This window comes from Cydia pomonella, chromosome 21 (assembly GCF_033807575.1).
Source record: "Cydia pomonella isolate Wapato2018A chromosome 21, ilCydPomo1, whole genome shotgun sequence".
In the NCBI taxonomy this organism is placed as follows: Eukaryota; Metazoa; Arthropoda; class Insecta; order Lepidoptera; family Tortricidae; genus Cydia; species Cydia pomonella.
In genome coordinates, this window is record NC_084723.1 from 6,475,025 (window position 1) to 6,499,517 (window position 24,493).

At 37.0% G+C, this 24,493-nt stretch overlaps 1 protein-coding gene across 1 annotated transcript in view; it reads right to left on the reverse strand.

Annotated features, from left to right (window-relative positions):
• Positions 1 to 5,656: 5,656 nt before the first annotated feature.
• LOC133529450 (octopamine receptor beta-1R-like) overlaps positions 5,657 to 24,493 on the reverse strand; it is a 42,210-nt gene continuing 23,373 nt past the window's right edge. The window contains exons 2-4 of the mRNA XM_061867155.1: positions 12,392 to 12,589; positions 11,294 to 11,461; positions 5,657 to 6,233 (exon numbers count right to left, since the gene is read on the reverse strand). Coding sequence (XP_061723139.1) covers positions 6,065 to 6,233; positions 11,294 to 11,461; positions 12,392 to 12,589 — 535 coding nt within the window. The 3' untranslated portion in view covers positions 5,657 to 6,064. The remainder of the gene's footprint in view (positions 6,234 to 11,293; positions 11,462 to 12,391; positions 12,590 to 24,493) is intronic.

The following is a 24,493-nucleotide window of genomic DNA, read 5'->3' on the forward strand; positions in this document are numbered from 1 at the left end:
ATACAATGTTTAAGCATACTATAGAGACGAAAGATAGCAAATCTAAATACGTGTTTTAAAATAATTTTAAAGCTGAAATGTAAATAAAGGTATAAATAAAACGAGAGCTATTCTCGGAAGGTCAAGGACACGTTTATTACTTTGAATGATCTAGCATTCTAGAACATGAAGAATATTTCAAGAATTTCAATTATGTCAGCCATTCACAAAACATTGCCTTAATGGCTTCTTTTTCAAGACCGACTTTTATATTTTTGTACTATTCAAGGTATAAGTTGACCTCAACGTAACGCGCTTTTTCCAGAATTATGAATACCTATGAAAAGATACGTTCGAAATTTGTACACCGCGCCATCTTTGTATACATACTTATTTAAAAAAAATAGACGGGATAGAATACTGATTGAAAGTTTTTTTAATGGGTCCATTGATACAAAATAAAAATTATATTAAACTATTGACTTAGATATTTTTGTATTACTAAAGAAGTTTGAATTTATTTTAATGAAGATATATAAAATTATACGCTTTCAGTTATTTTAGGTAATGTTGGTCCTTAGCAATAAAGGTAAAAATGTTATATCTATTAAACAGTGAAAGCATTCGTCTTGGTAGTTGTGAAATACAGTCATAACTCATAAGAGCTTGAGATACACTCGTATCCTCGAACTAAATAACTCTCCAGCCCAACCTTTATACCAATGAAAGATTTGCCGCCAAATGAAATATTTGTGAAACTTCTATTTATTGTAGGTTTAATACTGCCGAGTGGTGGCTTTTACACAACAGTTACCGCATTACCGCAAATACTCGTGCCTCAATGTACGGTCGACATTCATACAGTCAGCGTCAAATACTTTGTAGCAACCAAAGTAGCCAAATAGTTCGGTACACCATATATTTAGTATGGTGTACCGAACTATTTGGCCACTTTGACTGCTACGAAGTATTTGACGCTGACTGTACCAGGTTAATATTGTAAAGGTAAACATGATTTATTTCATCAAAATGTCGTGTTTACAAAGTCAGAATTGTTAAATTGAAATTCCGAACTATATTATATTTACAGTGATTTGGGATTTTATTAAATTGCATATTTACTTTTAACGCACACCAAAAACATATAACATGACCTTATTTTAAATACCACATTAAATGCAGCCGGATATCCGGAAATAGTCTCCTGTGAACCATTAATGTTAATTACACAGTTATAGCTGCCAATGCAATCCGGTTGAACATTCATGAATGATTCATTTTAAATGAGTACGTGTTGTGACGTTCTTTGTTCTATCAAGGCTGGATTGGACAGTTAGCAATAATAGCTAGTGTCTGACCAAAATCATGTTTGAGACGAAGTTTCTGTTTAGCCAAAAAAATTGGAGAGCCTAAGATACCCAAGGTGACTTAAGGAACTAAAAACTACGCAACCTCGTCGAGTTTGAGTTTGTTGAAATGGGCTATGTGTATTGTTTATTCAATAAACACGTTAACTCCACACAATTCATTGAAAAATTTGAATTCTGTATATTTTTGCTCACATTTTTATAGACATTTGGGCACCATCGCGTGTGTTGTTACGTCACAGGTTGCGCGCTTTTTTACGGGGCGTTTTGGAAGTTTTTTGGTACAATAAATAGCAGGTTTATTAGAAACATTTGAAACCCACGGGGACTAGAATCGATTGACATCTTCTAAAAAAAAATCATGAGTGTAGCTGATTAGCTAAATGAGTAGTGGATGACTGTTGAAAACAATTTAAGTCTGCGATAAAAACTTGTACGAAAAAATAACTCAAGGCATAAAAAATCTCTTTATTCAGCAAAGCTAGTAAATAAAGTTTATTTTACTACTAGCCTCATGGTAGCACGGTACGTAGAGAGTATTCATCGTTCAGTAACGGCTTAGGGTGATTTGTAGCGTTTCGTAATGAACATCGTGAATAAATGGGGCGTTTACAACCTATTTGCAAAAAGGTTTTAGCTTGTATACCTAGAATAAACACGGGTTTTCTCGGAGGGGCGGTTAGGTAGATTTTTAAAAACATCATATTGGGATTAAAATATAACTTCGAGTTAATACTTTTGAAAATTGGGTTAAACATGACTAGAATTTCGACCTGGTCAATTTAGTATGACTAAAATTTTGTCCTGGTCAATTTTGTATGACTAAAAAATTTCGACCTGGTCAATTTAGTATCACTAAAATTTCCACTCCCGGGTGGAAAAAGAAATAAATGGAATCTTCGTTAATATAATGAATAGGGATCCGGGCACTATTCCAATTGTCAAATACAAACAATAGGTAACATTTGGCGAAATTAATTATGACGAGAAAAATAAGGATCCTACATTAGACATGTAGGTAAATAAAATGTACGAGTAAATTCATATAAAACCAAACTCTATGCCTACTGAATCTGGTTTTTTTTTTATTAAATAGAAATATATGATTCCACTTGATTGTTCATCGCGCAGTTTACAAGAATTATCTATTATATTAAACGAATTAAATTCTTCACCCGGAAGAATTTTCGCACCTGCAGATTTCATTAATCCTGGGAATAAAAATGTCATGTACGTCCAAATGTTGCCAATTTTGACCTAGTTAAATGTCGGTTTAATCAGTTGACTTTTATTTTTAGCCTATTGGGGTCTGAGTTATAATTTTTCACGTCAGCAGCACGAACAAGGGTAATTTGCTGCTTAAAAATAGTGAGCAAAATCGCATTTTGCTCACCGAGTGAGACAAAATAACATTCAAGTGACCTTTAGATTCGAATGTCATTTCAACGCGCGGGGCCTAATACAAGTTCGAAATATTTGGATTCTATAGTCTTTATCCCTTTCACGTCATTAGCAAATAGAAAGAGACAAAAAGTGCATACGTAATTCAACGCTATATTGACGGTTTATAATAGACCCCCGAAATAAGTCAGACCGCATCGTTCCAAAACACCCTACGAGTCTTCATTCGTAATAATTAATTAATGAAATAAAAGTTTAAAATTTAATAAAAACACCATATTTTACGTATTTTATTACACAATCAAAACAATGAACTTATACAAATTTACGCAATTGTTACGCAGTAAATATTTCTACTTAACTACTTTTAACGATCTCTACTATAGTTGACAAATAGTAGTATCCGCAATTCGGACCGGATCTCACAAAGTTTTTTTTTTACAAAAAAAAGTTGTCGATTGAACTGTCAATAACAGTTGTACCTCTATTGAATTTATTACATTATTGTATAGTCAACAAGAGTGCTTTTCTTTTTGGGCCTTTTGGTTAATTCATTATTTATTTCGTATTATTTTATTGAAATTTCTTTCGTTTTGTTTTATTGCGGTAATTAAAGTTAATTGTTAGAATACCTTCAGAAAACATGAGTGAAATAGTGATCCGTCCGTCTGGATTACATTTTTTCAGGTTGTATTTTTTGATGGCTGACTGACGTGAAAAATTTTGTGTACTACACGAGATCAAAGTTATTTACATCTCGTGCGCTTTTGAGTCCCTTACTACGCTCAAGATTCTAAATTAGATTCACTCGCTACGCTCGTGAATCTATTATAGAATCTTTGGCTTGCACGGGACTCAAAACAAGCACTCGAAGAAATATAAAACTTTGCTCTCTTGTTGTACAAATAACTATTTCTTTGGTAAAATTGCGATTAAAAATAAAGACGTTTCAAATAACGAAGATCAATACCCTTAATAAAAAAAATGTAATGGGCTTCAAATACCCAGCACATTATTTGTAATAGAAATCTATAATAACGGTAATAATCTGTTGCTGCGATTAAGACCATTGTCAATTATTGCTACATCAAAAAAGGAATGGTTTGACATAATTGTCAAACCCTTTTCTACCATCACACACAAATCACAATTTCACTTGTCCAATAAATCGCTACGTTTTATTACAAAAATAGGATTTCAATATTCACAAATCTGAATCACGCCATCCATACTTAAGTACACATCTTTTTCAACTGCCACATCGAAAACACCTACATTATTTATTTGAATATCCTACACTCATTTCTCAACTTTATGTCTGAAGTTTAACGTTCCATTTTCCTTGAAAATCGACGTTTATATCTCATTTAAAGGAAAAAGTATGCTACGTCCTTTGCATAGAGTGCAAGTCTCATTACAGGGTTTTTAGACAAACGACACTTAACCTTGCCACTCAACGCTAAAGTCCCTATTTGCTTAGACAAAGAAATGGCAACAGCTTGAAGGTAACAGGAGAAAACTTACGATTTCACAGTGACAATCTTGGTTTTTGTCTTTTGTAGCTTACTTTCCTTAGTTTCTAGAGGGCGAATTCATCATTCGAAATGATTCGATAAAAGAAGTACCAAGTGTGAATGACTACTTTGAACAAATGCCAAGAAGGATGTTTACAAGTTCTGGTTCAATGCAAAAGATGCCTTAGATGTGTTAAAATCAGCAAACGGATCATAACCTTATTTTTCATTTTTGTTCATGATACATATGCCAAAACTGTACGTAATCTGTAAGCTTATCTGGCTGTGTTCTGAGAATATTCAAGCTATCCTACCTTTAAAATAGATAAGTTTCTCTTATCTGTCTTGAACGATGAGCCTGAGAAAACATTCGCTCGTATCCAGAATTTATAATATATAAACTGGGTGTGTATTTATATAGGTACTGAATACACACCCGGTTTGTAACGTAATCATATTGCTATTCATGAATTAAAATCACTTTTAATTCACATTTGTTTGCCTTGTCATTTATATTTCTGGTAAAACATACTTAAATAGACTGTCAGTTTGACTAATTTTGGATAGGAAAGTGTATTTGTGTTGCAATAGGGCTTTTATTGACAAGTTAATTAAGCTTTTTTTCGGATTCTCAAAACGATAAGATATTGAAATAAAACAGATATAGTTATAAACAACATATCGGTGAAAATAACTATACTCTTTGTGGTTTTATTTTAATTCGATTTATAAATATAATTTGTGTAAAAAAACTAACACAGTCCGTTGTTCCAATAATTGTCTATGGTTTATTTCGGGCATGGTGTGTAATAATTTAATTACAATCAAAACCCATAATATCCCTATTGGAAATCCATCAAATAAATCACAACCTCTGCTGTTTATAGTCCTTAAATCGCACTCAGGGGATCGGATGAGGAGGACTCGACACAGTTTTGCTCTTAGACGTCTGACGACATTGGATTGATGGTATGTACAACCTTTATTACCTTCACCTTAATGTTGTTAATGGCCCGGAGGCATATTCAAACTTAAAAGACATTAAAATTGCATCTAAATGATGTCGTGTTGTTATCATTCGCCCGTGCATCTCGGGCACTCTAACACATGTAGATACGGATAAAGGTTACGAACGAATTTGATTGTCTTGCAATTAGATATCATTTTGCTGTCAAAATGCAAGTTTGAACTGGCTTCCAGTACCCCTAGTGTAAATAAATTCGACTTCCAAACGTGACGTACGCGTTTGCGTTTAGTCTCATGTTGTATTGAATTTCGAAAGAGCGCGCCAAGCGGGACGTTTTGGAAACTCAAAATCCTATACAAAATGACACTTAACGCAAACGCGTTCATCACGTTATGATGTCGATCAAAGTTACACTAGGGGTACTGAACTCAATAGGTCCGCTGAGGTGGACAACACAGTTGGTCATGACACAGTTATTCATATGGATGTCTAAAGAATTTGTTGTGTTAAAAACCATCCTTATTGCTTACATTTTAAGGTTTTTAATCGTACTCATCTGGTTTAGAAGATGAAGCGGGCACGCTCCTCAACAGGTCAGCTGAAGTTGACACAGTTGTTTATATGGTTGTCTGAAGACTTTGAAGAGTTAAAACCATCCTTATTGCTTACACTTAAGTTGTTAATCGCACTCATCTGGCCTAGACGATGAAGTGGGCACGCCCCTCAACAGATCAGCTGAAGTTGACTAGACACCACAGCTTGACTCAGTTGTACATATGGATGTCTGAAGACTTTTGAATGTTGAAGCCATCCTTATTGCTTCCACTTTAAGGTTGTTAATCGCACTCATCTGGCCTAGAAGATGATGCAGGCACAGCCCTCAACAGGTCAGCTGAAGTTGACTTGACACAGTTGTTCATATGGATGTCTGATGACACGTTGGAGTGGTGGTGCTCGCGGCGCCGCGGACAGCAGTGGCGGTGGGGCATGTCACCACATAGCGATCTGGGGACAATCAGTACATGTTCAATTTGTTGTGGATGTCATTCCAGATCTAGAGCAGAGCCCAACTGGGGAAGTACCTCCACCTTACAGAAAACCGCAGCCAAATAACACTATGTAGACCCTACTCATAGTGTTGTGTTCCTGCCGGTGAGTAAGGTTGCCAGAGCTTAACGAGGGGGGTGGGGTTAGGGTCGGCAACGCGCATGTAACTCCTCTGGAGTTGCAGGCGTACATAGGCTACGGAGACTGCTTACCATCAGGCAGGCCGTATGCTTGTTTGCCATCGACGTAGTATAAAATAAAATAAAAAATTATGACGTTGAGATCCTTGGTTATAGAAATCTGGATGCTCTTCAAAGATCTGACAAAGAGAGTCTCAGGAGACCTTAAAGTATGTCAGACAGGCCTCCTGCCCTAGTGGGTACTGACCCTGCCTACAAAGCAGCAGGTCCCAGGTTCGAATCCCCGTGAAGGGCAATCATTTGTGAGTTTATCACGAAAACTTGCTCCTGAGTTATGAATGTTACCTATGTATTGTATAAGTACCGTCGAGTTCATAAATATGTATACATTTCTTTCCCTTAATTTATTGTAATAAGGAATACAATACATATTTATGAACTTGACTGTATGTATTTATATATTATAAGTATGTATACCGTCGCCTAGTACCCATAGTACAAGCTTTGCTTAGTTTTGAGGTAGATGGAACACGGAACAGGTCAATCTTTGTAAAATTGACCCCCAAATATGAATTGATTTATTTTATGCATTTATCTAAGTGATATGTACATATATCTAAATATTCAGAATTCATTTTTATTGTTGAAGGAATAAGAGCGTGTGCAGACAATTTTTAACGTCTGACTGTACGCATAGCATTTCAACTTTGTATGCCACATGAAAGCTTTTCACATAACCGTATTTGCAAAACTAGTAGGCCAAACCTGTTGCTTCCTTTTCATTGAGAGGAACAAAAGAAACTCCGAGCAGAGCAATATTTGGCGAATAACACCGAAAATATTGAGGCAACGAAATAAAAACGAAAATCAAAAAAAGTGTTCGTTTATGTAAGTTAAAAAATCAAGTTTAGATTTTATTAGATATTTGTCTTTTTGGTACGTTGTTAAAGACATGTCTAAGAATCACTTTCTAACCTTATTGATAATCTTAGCATCCTCTTACAAACCACTGTTAAAATTTGTCTCTTTCTAACATAAATGCCAAAATGACGGACGGGTAGGATAATTCGACAAACGATTATCATCAATTTGTTAGACTTGACAAACATTTATGAATAACGTCTTAAACGTGTAGAAGTTTTTGATTTTAAAATCTAGTGCCTATGCCAATTCTATGGCAAAAAGCCGGGACAATGTGAGGAAGATGATGAGTTTTTACTGTTTTTAGTAGCTTCTCACATAAAAGGTTTTTTGAACTGTTTTGCCAATGGGCTAGTATTTTAAGTATATAATTTATTCAATAAACCCATTCAACAACACGAATAGAATCCAATAATGGGTAATATTTTGTAACCTTTTATAAAGATATTCAGATTTAAACATTTTTTTTATGCCTAAATATATTAAACACTTATATTAACAGCAGAGAGCGCTGGTGGCCTAGCGGTAAGAGCGTGCGACTTTCAATTCGGAGATCGCGGGTTAAACCCCGGCTCGTGCCAATGAGTTTTTCGGAACTATATGTACGAAATATCATTTGATATTTACAAGTCGCTTTTCGGTGAAGGAAAACATCGTGAGGAAACAGGACTAAATTCCAATAAGGCCTAGTTTACCCTCTGGGATGGAAGGTACATGGCAGTCGCTTTCGTAAAAACTAGTGCCTATGCCAATTATGGCGATTAGTTGCCAAGCGGACCCCAGGCTCCCATGCATATTCTCTTGCATATGTTATCGTCAAAATGTAGTCATATGTGGTGTGACGTCACAGGGCGCGCGCTTTTTATAGGTATGCTAGGCGTTTTTACTTCGCATTAACTCTCGCAATTAGGAAGTTTCTGATGAGGTACAATAAATATCAAGTTTATGAGAACCATTTGAATCTCACGGGAAGTAGAATTGATATCTTAAAAAAAATATGCATTAAGTTAATTAAAAACATATCTGAAGAAAGTTTTTATATCAAAATCGCGTGTTTTATCTGGATTAATATTTTTATTTGTACGGCTATACCTACGAAACACCTGATATTGGAGCGGTTCCTCAAAAACACAATTTCGTTTTAATTTTCTCCCAAAACTGAAGACAAATTGAAGAAAGCAATATCGCTTCCTATTTTGGATTATCTATATCGGATCTTATAGACGACGAGCTAGCCTCGAAAAATGGTACAGGATAATAATAGCAACGAAACCGATCAGTTTAGTCTTCATAACTATAATTATTACTAGATCTAGGTGTCTGGCAGCTGTTCATCGGTGAGGGTAGGAAGGCCAGCAACTCTTTTCTAAAAAGGAATGCCAAAGTACGAGAACACTCCCGAACTTGTCTTATTCATAGAAGGTCGATCCTATATTTTACTCGTATCAATAGGATAAACAACATTACGCATTATTGCGGTAACAAAAATCGCGGACTTGGTATGTACCTGTTTCACCAACAGAAACGCGATACTACAAGTAGGTACACCAAACCCAGAGCTCGAAAACTTGCATCTTTCAAGTCATCTGCATTATCTGACTTTCACCAATGAACAGCTGCCAGACCATATTAACCATTCAGTTTTGATATTTAGATTAAGTACAATACTACGAGTACAATATACATCTCTGTCATATTGTAGTACTTAATTATTTATTTTAAGATTATTATAATCTAATATTTACTCAGGCATGGGCTGTTGTATTTATAAATGATGCTATTTATTTTTTATGTCACTATATAGTGTCTCTGTAAATGTAATATTGACTCGTAGAAGAGTCCTACTTGCCGAACACATTTTTTTTATTTTTAGATATCTGGCTCCATGAACTTTCCCAGGAAACGATAGCAGATAATTAGGAAACTGTTTCGCTGCTCTCGAAGATGTGAACCATTTTCCGAGGCCAGCTCTCCGTCTATATCGGATCTTAATCCTTTCACGGTCTAAGCGGTTGACAGTTCCCTGCAAATCCTTTTATGTCCCTTTATATCCTTTTACGAGACTGTAAATGTCAGGGAAGTGGGTAATCCTGACTGTAACAGGCTGTTGTTTAAGATTACGAGTTTCGGACTTTATAATACATCGTTTTATACACCGTGGGCCAATGAAACCCGACAGATTTTAACCACGCATTCCTGAGGTCATTAAGGAGCAAAAAATGTTATATGAGTTTTGGCCTAATTCGCCAAAAATATTTTTTTTTTTTTGCCGAAAAAAAAATCGTTTTGCGTTTTCTGCACACGACACGTTATTTATTTTTACACCTTGGTGAAAAAAAATCATTACAACGAATAAGTAAAGTTTTTTTTTATTTACAGACGAAAATTGCGAGTTTACTTTAAAACTTTAATATCTGTCAGTAGTTATGTCTAAACCAAGTCACATAGTGGCAGCGTCACAGCTAAAAAGGCGTTTTTGACTAAGTTATAAAAGAAACAAATTTTCACAGAAATTGTCATTATCTCTAAAACAAGACCGATTTCAGAAAACATTGTATGACATTTTAGTCTCCAAATGCGGTCAAGAATACACCTTTGAAATCTGTCGGGTTTAATTGGCCCACGGTGTATGTGCTCGTTTTCTGTCTTGTTAGGGAATATTTTTGGGGTTTATGTCATTTTAATAGCTTCTGGCCGCAACTTCGTCTAACTATCCTACATCCTTCCTTGGGGCTCAAACTACCTACCATACCGAAATTAATATAAAGTACCCGGGACTAAATTAAACTTGTCTAAAACAATAAAAATTAAAAATATATATGTATAAACTTGAATATATATAAAAAAACAAAAGTTAGTCACCGGGCGAAATTCGAACCCGTAACACTCGTTTCTAGCAGTCCGCGTCTTAACCCGCTGGGCCTGACGGACAGTGGCTGGCAACACGAAATTAGCGACCATATTCTGCGTCGAAAGAAAAACGCATGTAAACTCGAAAACACGCGTTTTCCCAAACATAAGACTAATCTAGATCGATTGTATACCCCCAAAAACCCCCATATACCAAATTTCAGCGAAATCGTTAGAGCCGTTTTCGAGATCACAGAAATATATATATATATATATATATATATATATATACAAGAATTGCTCGCTTAAAGGTATAAGATTGTTTAAGCGTGGCGACGTAATTATTTTGTTGTGGTGATAGTGGACGAATCAAGGCGTAATCTTTGCAAAGGTAAAAGGTCTTACGGAGTAGCCTTTTTTTAAATCAGAGTACGCATCTGGATGGAATATGGTGGAGGCCATAAATGTATAAATACTTAGTATGGGTTAAATGTCGCGCTGACCGTCGGCGCTGACGGGCTCATATATACGTATGATGTTCAGGGATCGTTTTAGAATAATGCCGACAGCGTCAGAGCCAGAGCGTTAAGGTACCGTTCGTATTCAGACGACACCAGCATTACTCTAGCAGTAATGCAACGCAACATTACTGCCGACTGCAGTGCTGCTGCGAATGTTCACAATCCGGACATCAACATATTGATTTTGAGTAATGCTGTCGACTGCAACGTAAAATTAATTCCAAATTTCTCGACAAAATGACCTTTTTGACGTTTCCTACAGCAATGCAGTTGGATGCATATCTGCTGTAGTATTGCAGTGCGACATTTCTGCCGACTGTGTCACTGCCGCAAATGTCTAAATCGAAGTTTCTGCCCAAATTTATGGCATTTGCGGCAGCAATGCAGTCGGCAGGAATGTCACGCTGCAATATCGATTGCAGCAGTAATGCTGGTGTATCTGAACGGTACCTTTATCGGCGCCGATGATCGGTATGACATTGGATGCTCAGATTGAGAACGGGAGTTACAGCAGGAATAACATTTCTAGATGATATGACGGAAACTAAGACTAATGAGTAGGTAAACACGTTGGGTGGGGACTGACCTACAGCAAGAGTCCAGCGTCTTGCGGAAGGCGGCGCGGAAGTCGCGGTTGAAGTACGCGTAGATGAGCGGGTTGAGCGCAGAGTTGAAGTAGCCCACCCAGAACATGCCCGCCACCACCGATGGGGGCGAGGGACACGCTTCACCGCAGAGCGCTGTTATTAAGTACCTGTTGAAGAATAATGATTATCAAAACCAACCAACACACAACAAACAACGAACACGCCTTCTTGAGCTTACTGTGGGGCTTAGTCAATCTGTGTAAGAATATCCTATAATATTTATTTATTAATTTAAAACCAACCAACACCACCGGTTTAAAGATGATTCACGCTAGAACGGTCCAGGTCCAGACCGAGGCTTTCGACATTATAAATACAAATGTTTATTTATTAGAACATGGTACAAAGATGATCAATTTAATTTATTTCGCTTTCTATGACGGGTGATCGGTGATTGTGTGATACATTCTATAGAAAACTGAAGTGTCGGACGCCTCGGCCGGACCCGGACCTTTAGTCTGCTAAGCCGATAGTAGCTACCAACCAAAACAATGGACTTGGGTTCAAATCCTGGGGTGGTGAATGGTGATACTGGTGATTGACAGGTTTTGGGTCTCAATCGTACCTTAACACATTCACTGCCAGCGACCCGCTAGACGAGGTCTATGTTAGTAGGAGCTTTTCGCTACATGCGGATTTTCCCGTGTTATCGGCTACGCTCGTAGTGCGTAGCTTGCGCTGGCAGTGATTGTATTAATAGAACTTAAGGCCACTTTTATTTTAATCTCTTTGTTTCGATGGTTAATTAATTCAGTAATTTCACAGCAGAAAGACGTTAACTGCTTGATACTGGAAGGATACTGCGGGTAAACTCTTACTGGCCATGTCAGAGCTTCTTACATATTGCTGGACTACGGAAGAGGTTTAATCACACGTGTAGGTTAAGAAAAACTTTGCCAACAAGAGTCCGCAGTGGACTGATCAATAATAAAACAAACTGATTATTGAAGCTATTGATTTTAGATTTTGGCGTCAGAAATTCTGACAGAAATATAGAAAATTTTTAAAGTTCAAAATTTTTCTTTCAGTAAGCTTACCATAAAAAGAAAGGTAGCCAGCAAGCCAAGAATGCAGACATGATAATGCCCAGAGTCCTGGCCGCTTTTCTTTCTCTCTTCATCTTGTTGCTGCAAGCGGGCTGCATCTGTATGCTCTGTCTCTCTCGCATCACCTCGCCCATGGAGATGCCGTTGATCTGCAGGTGCTTGTCCAGTAGGAGGGCTGCTACTTTACTCCTGTTGGACAAAATATATCATGAATAGAGATACTTAACTGTTAAGCCTAGCGTTTGCCAAGGTCAGTGATTCGAACCACGGCTCATACTATGTCATTTGATATTCATTTGGTCATCATCAGTGAAGTTAAACTTTGTGATAAAGCGGGACAGTCCTCCCAGGACATAAAACAAAGTGTTTCAGCTAAATCTTGGGATTCGGTTGTAAAAAGCTGTATGCTGGTTTACTAATTTTGTAATATGAAGAAAGACGAGACCATGTCTTCCTTTATACCATGACAGTAGCAAAAAAGACAACGACAGGGACATTGTTCATCTGAATTTTGTATCGTCGCTCGTTCAGAAAAAGTGAAAATGCGCCGAACCATCAACATTCACTATATGACATGTACCGGGCAAAAAAGAACATGCCATACTTTATCGATCTGTAAAATAAGACTGTGTTGGAATTTTTTGTTTCTTTGTAATATTAAAGCATTTTCACGTTTTGAGGTCGGTTTATATCTACTATATATTTAGCTAGTCAGGCACGTGCCATGGCAAACAAAAAATCGTCTTTTATACAGTGTGTGTTAACGTATTCATATCTATCGTTACACAGCCGCGCCGCCGACAGACAACTGTATGAAAAAATGCACGAATTGCACTATAGATAAAAACCGTCTAATAGACGTTGTAAATTTTATGGAGATGACAGATGTCACCGTACCCAGGCTACGTGAAAAAAATTATAAGTGAATATCTCTGGTTATTGACTTTATTTAGTGTCGCATTGTATTTTTTTTTTTGAAAACTGAATATTCAACTAAGGAAGAATTTGACTGCTACAGTGAAAAAAATTTAGGAATAAATTTTTGGCAAAAATTTCAGCATAAAAGCTTGTAAAAAGATTTCAGCAGATACTCATATAGTCAGCAGCAAAACTAGACGGCGAAGTTTTCAATATTATTTACACACACTTTTGTTGTGAAGAAAACGCTTCGTCCGCTTAATAACTTCTGCCACTGTACAACAAAAGGTGCACCATCAAACAAAATGAGTCGAGCGAAAAGTGTAACGAATAACCTGCAAAATCGGCATTATTACAAAAATATAGGACGCCATGTCAAGGCTACATCATTATGCTTGATGGTTATAGGAGCTATATTCCAATTTCTTAGGGCTCCTCTACACGATGGCCCAGCGTAGGTCAGTCTAAGGGACGCAGCTATGCGGTAAAATGAGATAGCAATATCACTTGCTCCCTCTAACGCATAAATGCGTCCCTTGGACTGGCCTACGCTGGGCCATCGTGTAGAGGAGCCATTAGAGAGCACAAGCGATTAGAAGTAGTAAAACAATCGTGCACTAGTGTGACAGTGACTGATCTGTAACAATTTATACATATGCCATTATCATCGAGCGACGATCGTGAGCTCTCAGGTGAGGGGGAGTGATGTACATAAAAAATAAACAATTGGGACAGACTTTGGTCCATTCTTTTTATTGTATATATTTTTTATATTATGTAATATGTCTTCTTTAAATTTTAGTACTTTACATTGTATTTTAATGCATATTAATTATAAGATGTAGGTTATGTTTTAAAAAGATGTGTCCCGCCGAGTTTCTTGACTTTTTTTCTTGTTAAACTAAGTTTATAGTAACTTACATGCTTGGTATACCAGTGTAAGTTAATTATTAAATAAATAAACAATAAACAACAAGACAAACGATTCATAGCTACGAGTAGGTAATTGAGGCTTGTAGCGCATTTATGAATAACGCTATGAGTTAGTCGCCTGTGCTTGCCAAGCTTTAGGAATAGCCCGTTGTCATAACAAAGTTATAATAGTTTCTTGTTCCAAGTTTCCACTAAACCCTAATGATGTTGTCACGATTTAATATCTTAATTCAGGGGGGCGATACTGATCCTTTCGGGAATTCTCGGCTCCGTTCAGATCAGCTTTGCTCCGAACACACAACAACTTCACGTATCTTTGCGTGCACAACCACAGATAAGATAATGGCTTGAATTTCGACAACCCTAAATAACCGAAAGGATAGTACCATTAGAAAAGGACAGCATGACTCGTCCCTAAATCACTGTCAAGCTTCGGTTTCATAGGAAGTTGCTTTTCTTTACGGTAGTACTATTATTTATTGTGACAAACTGAAGAACAAGGTAAGGAACAGGGAGACCAGAAGGGAGCAGTATGTATACACTCGTTCTCGTACTGTCTCGGGGTGTATCGACGAGTGTGTACAGCCCGCATAATGTACTGTTTCTATTCAGAATCCGAAAGGTGCCTTTTATGTGTTAACAGTATGTAGTGTGTACAGGTCGATTCAGAAGAGCTGGCGTGAATGGAATAAATAATTGAATGAAAATATCTAGATATGTATGTATCTCATTAACCAATGAAATGGTGGCACAGAATAAGAAATAAAACTGCCGTACAGATAAGACCTCCTACAAAACCGAAGTTTCACTGCGATTCAGGGGCGAATCATGCTGTCTCTTTCTAATATAGGGCACTGTCCCTTTCGGCTATTTAGGGTTGTCAAAATTCAAGTCATTAAGTATCTAATCTGTGGTTGTGCACGCAAAGGGACGTCAAGTTGTGCCAACCCTAATAATTGCTCGGAGCAATGCTGAGCCGAATGGAGCCGAGAATGCCCGAAAGGATCAGTTTCGCCCCCCATCGTGGCTCTGAGTATATCGACATAGATGTCATGCCAGCATTCGTGAATCAACAGTGTATGTTAATTTATACTTTTTTGCGGCAAATTGTAACTTGGACTATGCTTTACATCAACATCATTGGTGGGTATATATTAACCATTTCTGCTTACATTTACCATTTCCCAAACATCAAGATTCAATGTAACTGCCTAATCCGTTCCCAAACATGATTTTACTTAGCCGTTTTAGACCTAAACTCCTAGACAAAAGAGCCTAAAACTGATTGTTATTTACTTGTGCTTCATCTAAACAATATCCTTTTAAAATACACTACCTGAATGCGTAATAAGGTTACCCTACATTTGGTAGGGAAGTATCGCAGATTATATTTTAACAGAAAATTCTTTAGGTGTAATCTTGAAAACAAGTTTTAGTTTGTTGTTCAAATTATCCGAGAGATGTCGTTATTATCAAAGAAAACTATGTAACTGTAGGATTTGCTAGAGCCTGATTGAGAGCGTATCAATCTTACAATAAATGATTGGTAACGCAGTAACTTGTATAAACGGGGATATGGATATAGCAGATAAGAGTAACATTCGTTTGGTTGATATACTTTGACAGATTAATTCCTTACTTGCTAGTACTGTACTCTGTAATTTAGTTGGTATTTCATATTATAAAACAAAAATCCGAGTAACAATTCTAAGAACTTGCTCAATTTGCCATCATTAAAAAAATTACAATCGAATGTTAGTCATTTCGGTTTTATTTAAAATTGATTATCTAAATTGAGCTCGTCTCCAAAAGATTTCAAAGCTTCAATTTTATTAGTAGAGTAAAACACGAAATCCAACATACGGGATTTTACTAACGTCATTTTACAACCACAGATCAAAGCCGGTATTCGGTGCATTTTTATTACAGTGAATCCTCTGTAACATAATCTGTAGCAACCTAAACGTTATGGAACCGTCCTGATTACATTTTGATGTGGGGTGCACGGTAGTGCGCGGGCCGAGTCGTTATGCTGATATAAGACATCGTAAAGATTAAGTGTGCTTTACTCGCGTCTCTGGTGTAATAAATCTTTGAGAGCGCTTTACGATGGACTTTATGCAGTTTGTCTTCTTTGTTGCCAAGCATATGGTGACAAAAAAGGAACATTAAGGTGACACGTTCAAAGAGAAATGTCATTTTATTTAAAGATGCATTATAGAACTAATGGCCCTGCAAGTGTGTTTTGAAAGGTGACCATCACAATGCGACCACAGAAGAATTACTACTCTGCGGCTTATCCGCGGGCGTCACTGTTAATTTTATTACCTTGTGAAATGAATGACGTTCGCTGCCGCATTCCTGCCGCGATTAGAACGTTCAATCCATCACTCATTTTATCAAGTAAATTGACAGTTACAACGCCCGTGTTAATGCTGCAGCAATACTGCCGCGACAGTAATGCAGCTGCAGTTACTATCTGAATCAGGATGTTGTTGGGGCTGCCCCGTTTCTGCAGCGCACAGGCATGTTTGCACAAGCTCGCACGGATGACTACTATGCCATAATACGAAGAAGTACAGGTCGGCTCCAACCCCATCCTGGCTACTGTAGCGGGCCGATACGACTCACCTACTGTGCGACATTTTGAGTGTGTCATGACCGCTACCAGGTGATTCTTTTTTTGCTGTACTGTTCGCCTTTTTTTTTGTTCTACTAACACTTAGCTTTAAATCTTAAATGTTACTATTTGTCTGTTGAATAGATAAATTGAAATTGAATGTCACCTAAAAAGTTGAGTTCGGATTACAACTGCAGTAATATTACCTACGGTTTCGACTTTAGCTATAGTTAACTGCTGCAGTATTGACGTAGGCATGACACTGTCAGTCTCCTTGATAAACTGAGCGACGGATTGATCGTTTTAATCGAAACTGAATAGCGCAACGACAGCTACAGTTAGACCAAGATAAGTCTGCAACGATTTTGATAGCCCAGACTGAGCACAGTGTAACAGTAAAATAGCAATTTTGAAGTGTTAAACGTCAAACTTTTATGAAATTATGATGTATACCTACAGGTGTTTATTTAGTCACCTGCAATAATTTAGGGGCTGAATATATTGTTTATATTCTTTTTTTACGAATCACCTGATGGTAAGCGATTACCGCCGCCCATGGACACCTGCAACATCAGAGGGATTGTAAATGAACCCCGAAATCGCGAAATAAAAATACTCTCCCTTAGAAAATGTCAAGGTCAGGCAGCCAAAATGTATGAAATAGTCAATTTTTTTTGCGATCCCATAGTAAAAGTTGCTCAGTTTGACCTATACATCAACCCCGTGAATTATTGCAGGTGACTAAATAAACACCCTGTAATAACAGTTACCCTACTCATAGTGTTGTGTTCCTGCCGGTGAGTAAGGTTGCCAGAGCTCAACGAGGGGTGGGAGGGGGTTAGGGTCGGCAACGCGCATGTAACTCCTCTGGAGTTGCCGGCGTACATAGGCTACGAATACTGCTTACCATCAGGCGGGCCGTATGCTTGTTTGCCACCTACGTATTATTAAAAAAAACAGTTGCACAGTCTTTTCTATCGTTGCAGAATTATCTTGGTCTTACTCTACTTAATTTATCTTCAAGGAAATCGACAGTAATATCGGTCACGTTATCGTGCAGCAGTAATTTTCCAACAGTAATGCTTTGGATATACCTACAGTTATTTGAAATTTTTACCAAGGCCAATCTGGGCAAAGACGGGCGCTTTCAGAAATAAATATTTGGGTCAAATACCTATGATTTTAGTGTATTTTTCTCCATAAAATACTGCAATAAGCTATATATAAAAAATGTAAATAAATTTATTAGCTACTTATTTATGGCAAGAACTTCAACCATAATTAAATTTAAAATTTTGCGACCAAAAACTGAAGAAAAATCGCAGATTTGTGGGTGTACCATGTACACTTTGCAATCTTTTGAACGAAAGATGTGCACGTTCTGTCTCCTTTTTAATCCCACAAATAAATGACAATTTCTTGTCCTGTAATTATCCAGATTAACTTCAATGAAGGGGATTAATTCATAAATGGATGCCGCTTCCAAATGTCCGGCTCGCTAAAAATTATCTTGATCGTCTCTTAAAATATTACGGGATGAATTATTTTCCAGTCAGGCATTTAAAGCGTCGCATTTAATTTATATTTAAACCATAGTGAAAAGTGAGAAGTAGGTTACTGCTGTTGGACAAACATAGCGTTGAATTCTTTTGACACTACGTGTAACAACTCTCTTCACCTCAGTAAACGTCTTTTTAATATAAATGTCACGATAAAATTACCGTTATGACGTTTCCTGCTGCAAAGCAGTCGGCTGTATTACTGCTTCAGTATTGCAGCGCGACATTTACTGCCACCACCATCAATGCAGTTAATGTTGCTGCCCGGATTCATGATATTAGCGGCAGTAATGCTGTCGACAGTAATATCGCGCTGCAATAATGCTGGTATAGACTGCATCTGCTTTTGTCATGACACTTGTCAAAGTGGTTGTCGCTCAGGTGAAGGCTCTTTGGTTTATTTATCAAAGCTGAAGGAGACTATTTTGAAAATATACGTTTTGTGAACGATTGTACTTTTAATTACATTTTGTGAAATATGTGTAAGTAACAAAAATATTACCTACCTATTCCATTTTTTATCAAAGTATTTTGGTGTTACCCTGTCAGGCTAGTTCGAACATGCACTGACATTAGAATGATATTTGAATTATGTTATTTATATTTCGTGTCATCCACAATGACCAGTGATCAGAACTATGGGAGTAAAACTTTAACAAAACTTGTTAAGCGGACATAAAATAGTGCATACAGCCCTAAAAATATTCATGTCCATATGGATAGCAATAGTATAGTACTTACAGCCATAAAAATATTTACATTCATAGATATTCAAATATGTTTAAGGCTATAAGCACTCTTTTTACGTCCGCTTGATAAGTTTTGTTAAAGTTTTACTCCCATAGTTCCGATCACTGACAATGACGCGCAGAATTGTCAAATCTAACCTTTAATAACATGACAATAATATATAGTATTGGCGCGTCTCGCCTGCGTCAATACTCTACGGGCAAGTACAAGCGAAATGCACTATAACTGAATGACATCAGTTACTCGTAGATTTCATTCTGATATAAGTCTACGTTCAAATTGATCAGTGTAGGTATCTCAAATGTAGCCCGCCTTAATAACAAACGGACGCCGTATTAGCTTTTATGGGCTCGAAACTCCTTGTGAACTATGCGTGTCTCTATTATATTGATTTGTGTCAAATCATACTGTTATTTTTTCACTATGATATCTCCAGCACTTAACCGAGCGAAGTAAATTAATTCAAATTCAATTTCGCATCACTATGCCATAGAATTGGGGCGTTTTTCACTCGGCGCACCCAATTGAACAATACGGCTAATTTTAGAGTAAATAATCCTCCCTCTGAAAAAATGCAGCAGACAAGTTTCTCGAGAGATTGGGTCAAATTATTTTTAGGTAATTATACCTTTTTCCAATGTCTAGAAAAATTATAAGAACTTATTTTCGGTAGACTAGTCAAAAAGGCGCAACGGATTAATTAGAAATCGTACAATCTTATGAATCGTCATTATCAAAACCGCAATAAATTTTAAAATCAGAACTAAATACCAATTATAATCTATTATAAAATACAAAATTGACTTAACAATACTTATGAGTACGAATCTACACCTACGTTAAAAGCTCGACCTTACACTAATATTATTTAGGTTTAAATTCAATTACAACGTGGTAATGAGCCGTACCTCTCGGTAGTGGAATATTTCAATAATTCTTTCACGGTTTTAAAGCTTTTTTTTGGCCTTCAAAAATAGAAAAAAAAAATGGTACCATTCGATTCCATACATTTTATTGAAAAATAAATTGTATGACAACTATACACATAAACGCAATATTTCAGGGTCAAAATGGCAATTTCCTTGATCTTCCATACATTTAGGACAGACTTATATAATGTGACGACGATTGAAACGCCTCTAACAAAATGATAACATGATGTGGTTATCATTTTGTTAGAGGCGTTTCAATCGTCGAGTAACTCTAACTCTAATTTCTGACCTTTGTGTTGCTTAAATGCCATGAGTCCCATATAGACATTTGATCCTCAGCAAAATCAAGATCGATTGACATTATTTACAAAAAACTGTCAAGTAGCCAATTGGGTACCCTTTTTCAGAAAACTCCCAAAGACAACGGTAGTTATTATATTAGACAGTCGACAAATCATTATCATCTTCCTGGCGTTGTCCCGGCCACGGCTCATGGGAGCCTGGGGTCCGAATGACAATGAACCTTGAACCGGTACAAAAATCCCATTTAAACAGTACCCCTAGTGTAAATTTATTCGATAGCGTAACGTGACGTACGCGTTTGCGTTAAGTCTCATTTTGTATGGGATTTTGAGTTTCAAAAACGTTCCGCTTGGCGCGCTGTGTCAAAATCCCATACTAAATGGGACTTAACGCAAACGCGTACGTCACGTTTCGAAATCGAATAAATTTACACTAGGGGCTCAGATATATAAAATGTTGATGACAGATAACTAATTGAAACGAAATAAAAATAATGTTGCTGTATAAAAAATATATCCCCTAACATACTCCACGAACAGAAAACATTTTTATTTTTCCTTAACACCCTAATATTTATGTATGAGCCCACACTGTCTCATCGCGTGCTTGAAATAATTGCCCAATACATTACATTCGACAAGCATTTACTAGATAATGTTCCGAGGAACAAGCCATTTAACTAAGTGTCTGGGACTCTGGATTATTTACTTACATGTATTGTACGAATAGATAACGAAATTCCTTGTTACAAGAATAAGTAGGTAATAAGTTATCAAAAACATTTACAGATGCATCGTGGTAGAGGCAAAAAGGCCACTGTTTCACCATGTTGACAATTATCACCTGTCAATGACAATTCACCATACATTGCTGGTCTAACAAGTAAAAAACGCGAAAAAACAACAGCTATTAGGCCGCGGACTGAACGCACGCGGCGAGCGGGGCGACGGACGTCGCGGCAAGCCACCAAAACAGATCGTGTAGTGCCACGCGAACCACTGCTCGCGCCGCTCGGAACTGGGCGGCGCGAGCAGCATGTATAAACTTGAACGAATATGTATTGTATGGACGACAACGGCGGCCGCATGCCGTACCGCCCGCCGCCCCGCTCGTCTGCGGCCTTACGCCGCTCGTCTGCCCTCATAGGCGCTGGTGGCCTAGCGGTAAGAGCGTGCGACTTTCAATCCGGAGGTCTCTGGTTCAAACCCCGGCTTGTACCAATGAGTTTTTCGGAACTTATGTACGAAATGTCATTTGACATTTACCACTCGCTTTTTTGTGAAGGAAAACATCATGAGGAAACCAGACTAATCCCAATAAGGCCTGGTTTATACCCTCTGGGTTGGAAGGCCAGATGGCAGTCGCTTTCGTAAAAATAGTGCCCACGCCAATTCTGGGGATTAAATGTCATGCGGACCCCAGGCTCCCATGAGCCGTGGCAAAATGCCGGGGCAACGCGAGGAAGAAGAAGAGTAAAACTTCAAAATGGTGAAAAGTTTTAAGTGTAATAATGATAATGTTAGCTTATTATGCAGTGAACTAACGTGAAAGTTGGCAGCTAACAGAGAATTAGTCTTGAAACGCATTTAATCATTAATTACTCAAGACCCGGCAATACATCGTGGCTATCTGTAAAGTCTAGCTATCACTTAATATAATATTTAAAGCAAATACCTACCAAACAACGTCATCTATGAGCATCGAGCACACTTTTGACATTTGGCGAAATCATCTCAAATTTGATGGAAGCTATTTTTTAAAGAAGAAGGTCTATTTTAGCGTGGCTGACACAAATTGTCTTCACAGACTAATAACGACTCTGTTGTTTAGGTTTACTTGTCCATTTTATTCACCATTTACGCCCTAAGTCTGATTTATTCTACCAATGGAGTATTGTTTTAGAGATACGAGTAAATAATGCTTTATTTTCTAGTCATTCCTAGCTCACAATGAAAATTAATATAGATGAAGAACAACTCGTAAAAAAAGATAAACACTTACATTGTCTTATTTTTAGTAGTTACTCTTAAGGGATTATTTTATCTATGTGATTAACATAAGTACAGCAAATATCGTTTTACCTCACTTGCTGTTTACCATTCAAAATGTTGGTTTGTGCATTTATGCGAGAAGTTCCTTGTTTATTGAGGGTTGATATATAATCGATCTATACATATAATAAAGCTGAAGGGGGTGGAAAGTCTGTACATGGAAGATATTCGAAAAAAAGTAGGCTGGGGATACTAAGAATCGATAACAGAACACGTTCCAACAGTTTTTTAGAATTTTTGTCTGTTTGTCTGTTTATTTAACCTCGCATCACGTGAAAACGGCTGAACGGAATTTGATGCAAACTGTACTAATCAGTCGAGAAAATCCCCGGCCAGGTTATAGGCTATAAAAATTCAACCCCTAGAAGGGGGGGTAGTCACTACACTCGATTGAGTTAAGTTTGCATCTGAATCTTATGGCGCTACTTAGGAAGGAGGTGCACACTTTGTAACAGACTGACATCTACATTTATTTATTTACTCTCTTAGAAATTATTGAATTTGTTTGGAGTGAATTTCGCGCATAATATTCGCACTTGTCACCTGACATCTGGCGGTGAATAACTGAACTAGTAGGTAGTTTACTCATGATAATATTGCATAGTACAATATTTGTTTATAATATATTTTTCAATATAAATTAAGTAATGTTTATTGAATAATCGATTAAACACAATAAACTACTTCGTAAGCTTTTAATTTATTTATGTTATCTTTAGAGATGCCATCTGTTGTAAGGCAGATCAATCTAAATACGCGGGAATAAAAGTGACCAATCATAGACGAGGATAGTAAATATTATCCAATCAAAACTCTGCATTCTGGTTGGGCTTAGGAGTAGGATTAATATATAAAATGAACCATAGAGACTCACTGAGAGATAAATTTAAGGAAATTGACATCATGACAGTGCACTGTCAATACATTTATGAGAATATTCTGTATGTGCATAAAAATATTGCCGATTTTAAGAAAAATTGTGACATTCATAATATTAATACTAGAAATAAACATAAGCTCGCCGTGCCCTTCACTCGGCTCCATAAAATTAAAAAATCATTCATGGGTAATTGTGTGAGATTTTATAATAAACTTCCAAACCATATTACTGAGTTACCAATTAATAAATTTAAGAATCATGTAAAGCGTAAACTTATTTCTAAAGCTTATTATACCACACAAGACTACATGAATGATAAAACAACGTGGGATTAATTGTGATTCGAAATGATTAATTATTTATTATATTTGAATAATGATGATGAAATGGATATTCCAATGCATGTATTTCCTTTGTTGTTTTTATTATATTTGTTTGACATTTAGAATTTATTCTAGAAACAATCTAGACAAGTATTTTTTATACATTTTTTTTTGTATGACTGTATTTTGTGAAAGTTTTAGTATTAAATTTGATCTATGAATTATATTCATTAGTATTATATATGGAATAATATTTACAACATCAATAAATTGCTCTGATAATTAGATTAAGATAATTATATGTAATACTGTCTTACTATTCATAAGTGCTTGTTGCTAGGCCTACATGAATAAAGTATATTTGAATTGAATTGAATTAACATGGCGGTTGAGGGGTTCTCATGGGGGAACGAGGTTATTTAAGGAACTGCAAAGTGGATTCGTGATCTTTTGCCTTCAGCAGAGCGTCGAGTCAAGAAGGAATCCTGTGAGTGTTAGGTTGTAAGGAAAACCATGTGTCTAAGCTTGTTTGCAGATACGTCTATTAGCGGCCATCTTCAGGAGATATGAAAAGAACAGCGACTGCAATGGGCGACGCGCGGGTCGTATTGACTTGAACCATGGTTGTGAAGAACTGTGTGAGCCTACCACGGGCAGCTGTCGAAAGGGCTACATTTCACGAGCATCGGGTCTTAAAGGTTCTTAAATTGTCACTGTGAGTGGCAAATCATAAGAAAACCGTGTATTAGAACTTGTTCGCAGATACGAGTATAAGCTGCCACCTTCGTTGGAAGCTTAGCGTGTGGATACGGCCAACATGGGCG